We start from the raw sequence: 3,304 nt of genomic DNA on the forward strand, positions 1-3,304 counted from the left end.
AGCAAGGCAGCTGCCACCACTCACGATGCTCACGATGGTGGAGGACGAGGCAGAAGCCACCATCACTGTGAGCCCCAAAAAACACACCCCAGTAAAAAGCTGGGGGGTTTTGGCAAAACCTGTGGGACCTGGTGGGTCCCCGGTGCAGGGAGCTGCTGTGGAGGATGCTCTGATTTCCATGCAAGGCTTCTTCTCCCATCGCTTCCCCTCTGACACCACCAGGACCTCCCATGTGTGGTGTGTCCTGAGTTGCTGCCTCTGAGTTGGGAATTGTGTAAAAAGTGGTAAAAAATGTCAAAAAAAAGGGAAGATGGAGCAAATAAGGAGGTGAAAGTCTTTTGGCAGTGCTGGGCTGTGGTGTGCCCTGAATTACTTACCTCCAAGTTGGGAATTGTGTAAAAAATGGTAAAAAATGTAAAAAAAAAGGGAAGATTGGGCAAATAAGGAGCTGAAAGTCTTTTGGCAGCTCTGGGCTGTGGTGTGCCCTGAATTGCTTGTCTCCAAGTTGGGAATTGTGGAAAAAATGGTAAAAAATATAAAAAAGGGAAGATGGGGCAAATAAGGAGGTGAAAGTCCTTCAGCTTCAAGGACTGGGGACTTGGGGCTCCGACAGCACTGGGCTGTTTGGGGTTTGGGGTGCTGCAGGGTGGCTGGAGGCAGGTGTGGGATGGATCCCGGTGCTGGGGGAGGCTGGGATGCTGCTGGTGCCTTTCCCAGTGGGAAAGCCTCACTGCAGGCTGTGTGCTGGGGATGCTTGTCCCCACTTTGCCCAGTTTACCTCACCCCTAGTTCTGGCCAATCCACCTGGGTGAGGGTGTGAGATCCTGCTTGGAGCTGGGAAGGGTTTGCCCTGATGTCCTGCCCTGGGCTTATCCCAAAAGGAGATGAAAACACCTTGGAAAGGGTGAAAGCAGAGTTGGCCAGTCATGGGATTTCACTCCTCTCACTACTTCTCCCCACGGCAGAAATGGAAGAAATTTTGGGGTGTTTTATACCGGGAAAGCTCCTGCTCCACCTCCCGCTTGGAGCTTTTCGAGGGCTCGGCACCTCTGGCTGCGGAAAAGCTGCGGAAAGGGGAAAGCAGCAAGAAGCTGGTGAAGCTGAGTGACTGTGTGCATGTGGCAGAGGCCAGCAGTGATGCCAGCTGCCCCAAGGAGACTGTCCCCTTCCTACTGGAGACCACTGAGAAGCGGTACCTCCTGGCTGCTGATGGCACCGAGGTGGCTGGCTGGATCCAGAAGCTGTGTGAGCTGGCTTTCCCGGTATGCATCTGTTTTGTCAATGAATGGGGCTGACAAAAAGGACACAGACACCAACCTAATGCTAGAAACTAACTTATTTTACTCTAGTTTAAAAAAAAATAATAAAATAAATAAGCAAGGGAGGGAGTTAAACAGGGTGATGCACCGAATTGTTACTACATGAGAAAAAACTTAGTAATTAAGAAAGAAACATCAATTCTCCAAATATTTATCATCATCCTCATCCTGTAATTCCCCAAATATTTATCATCCTGTACATCCCCTGGGGAGCCCATCACAGGGAAGGATTTGGAGAACCTTTCCCCTGGTAATTGGGAAGTCCTACACAGGTGAGGTCTCCATCTTCACTCTGAGAGGGTCCTGCTTTTATATCATCCAACAAATTCCACAGACAGAACCACACAGGGAATGTCTGGTGGGGTGGTTTCATTTCCCACGGACACATCCTGGATTTGGTCAGGATCTGAAATACATCCCAGAAGCTGCTATTTTGGTAATTCTGCACCTGGCTTGGGATTGTAGGAGGAAAAAGTCTCGTGGTTTTATTTCATGATGTGATTCAGGTTGTGGAAAGAGTCACCCATAGTTGCATTTCATGCTGCTGTGGTACAGGTTGGGAAGTTCACTCAAAAGTCAACTGTAATTTAAGGCTTATCATTTAAATCTTTGTCTGTCACTGGGTAGGGATAACTGGGGAATGGGATACAGTGGGATCCATGTGGGATAATCCCTGGGGTTTGCTGCGATGGGGGAGGCTGGGGGGATGCTGTGCTCTGCCCTCACTCACCCGCTGCTCTTTCCCGAGGAGCGGGCAGCCAGCAAGGATGGACAGCAGAGCTCAATGGGCACGGATGGAGAGTTCTCCATGGAGGAAAACTCCCTGTACAGCTCCCGGGGCAAAGGTAGGCACGGGGAGGTGGGGAAGGTGCTGTGGAGCTGGGTTTGCTCACACAGACAGCAGTACACATCCCACAGCATCCCATCACCCCCCTTCCTGTGGTAGATGCCCCCTCCCTGGAAGTGTTCTCGGCCAGGTTGGATGAGGCTTTGAGCAACCTGGTCTAGTGGAAGGGGTCCCTCCTGCTGGCAGGGGGGTTGGAACTGGATGAGCTTTAAGGTCCCTTCCAACCCAAACCAGTCTGTGATTCTATGATTCCTCACACACCTCGGCTGGTTTTGCACTGAGAAGTAGCCCCCACTGTGGCTACGTGCTGGTGGCGTGGTGGAAAGTCTCCTCCTGAAATAGCCTCTTCCTGCTCTGCGGTTTGGCAGGGCTGGGTTGTGCTCAGTTATCGGGCTGTTCCTGCTCGGCCGGATCCCTCCAGCCCTTATCAGCCGGACGCTGTTTCCCCACCCGTCGTGAGCCCCACGGCACTTCACTGCGGTGGGAGATGCAGTTCTGCTCTTGCAGTGAGGAGCTCTGCTCTTTGCATGTGTTAAATGTCACCATCCTCCATCCCCAGCCAGCCTGGAGCAGGTGTTCGAGGTGACGGTGAAGGCCACCGAGTCCTCCGAGCGATGCCGGCTCTGGGGACGCTGCATTCTACAAGCTGGTGAGGAGGCTTTGGAACTACGGGATTTCCAAACCTTGGAGATCCTCTACAGCTGGCCCTACCACTTCCTGCGGCGCTTTGGGCGGGATAAGGTAAGTAGGATCCAGGAAGGATGGTCTGGTGGTGGGCTGTGGCATGGGGACCTCATCCTGTCCCTCCCCAGGTGACCTTCTCCTTCGAGGCTGGTCGGCGTTGCGCATCCGGAGAAGGCAACTTTGAGTTTGAGACCCGGCAAGGCAACGAGATCTTCCAGGCAATTGAGTCGGCCATCAACGTGCATCGGGGTCTGGGGACCGAGGAGCCGCGGCGGGGTGGCCCCAGGGATGATGCCTCCCGGCCACTCGGTCACACCAGGATGCCCAGCTGGGCTCAGAGCCATGAGGAGCCCAGTGGTACCAAGAGCCCTTCACTGGAGTCCACCAGGGAGGGGAAGGTGCCCAAAGCCAAGCTGGTGATGCCTCCCAGCAGCTGTTCTGGGGCTGGGGAGCC

General features: G+C 53.7%; 1 protein-coding gene across 1 annotated transcript in view; it reads left to right on the top strand.

The window, feature by feature from the left end:
• The first annotated feature begins 926 nt into the window (after nucleotides 1–926).
• DOK2 (docking protein 2) overlaps nucleotides 927–3,304 on the top strand; it is a 2,944-nt gene continuing 566 nt past the window's right edge. The window contains exons 1-4 of the mRNA XM_029086917.1: nucleotides 927–1,262; nucleotides 2,068–2,164; nucleotides 2,726–2,907; nucleotides 2,979–3,304. The exon at nucleotides 2,979–3,304 is cut by the window's right edge and continues 50 nt beyond it. Coding sequence (XP_028942750.1) covers nucleotides 927–1,262; nucleotides 2,068–2,164; nucleotides 2,726–2,907; nucleotides 2,979–3,304 — 941 coding nt within the window. The remainder of the gene's footprint in view (nucleotides 1,263–2,067; nucleotides 2,165–2,725; nucleotides 2,908–2,978) is intronic.

The sequence above is a fragment of the Antrostomus carolinensis genome, unplaced genomic scaffold (genome assembly GCF_000700745.2).
Source record: "Antrostomus carolinensis isolate BGI_N321 unplaced genomic scaffold, ASM70074v2 scaffold33670, whole genome shotgun sequence".
In the NCBI taxonomy this organism is placed as follows: domain Eukaryota; kingdom Metazoa; phylum Chordata; class Aves; order Caprimulgiformes; family Caprimulgidae; genus Antrostomus; species Antrostomus carolinensis.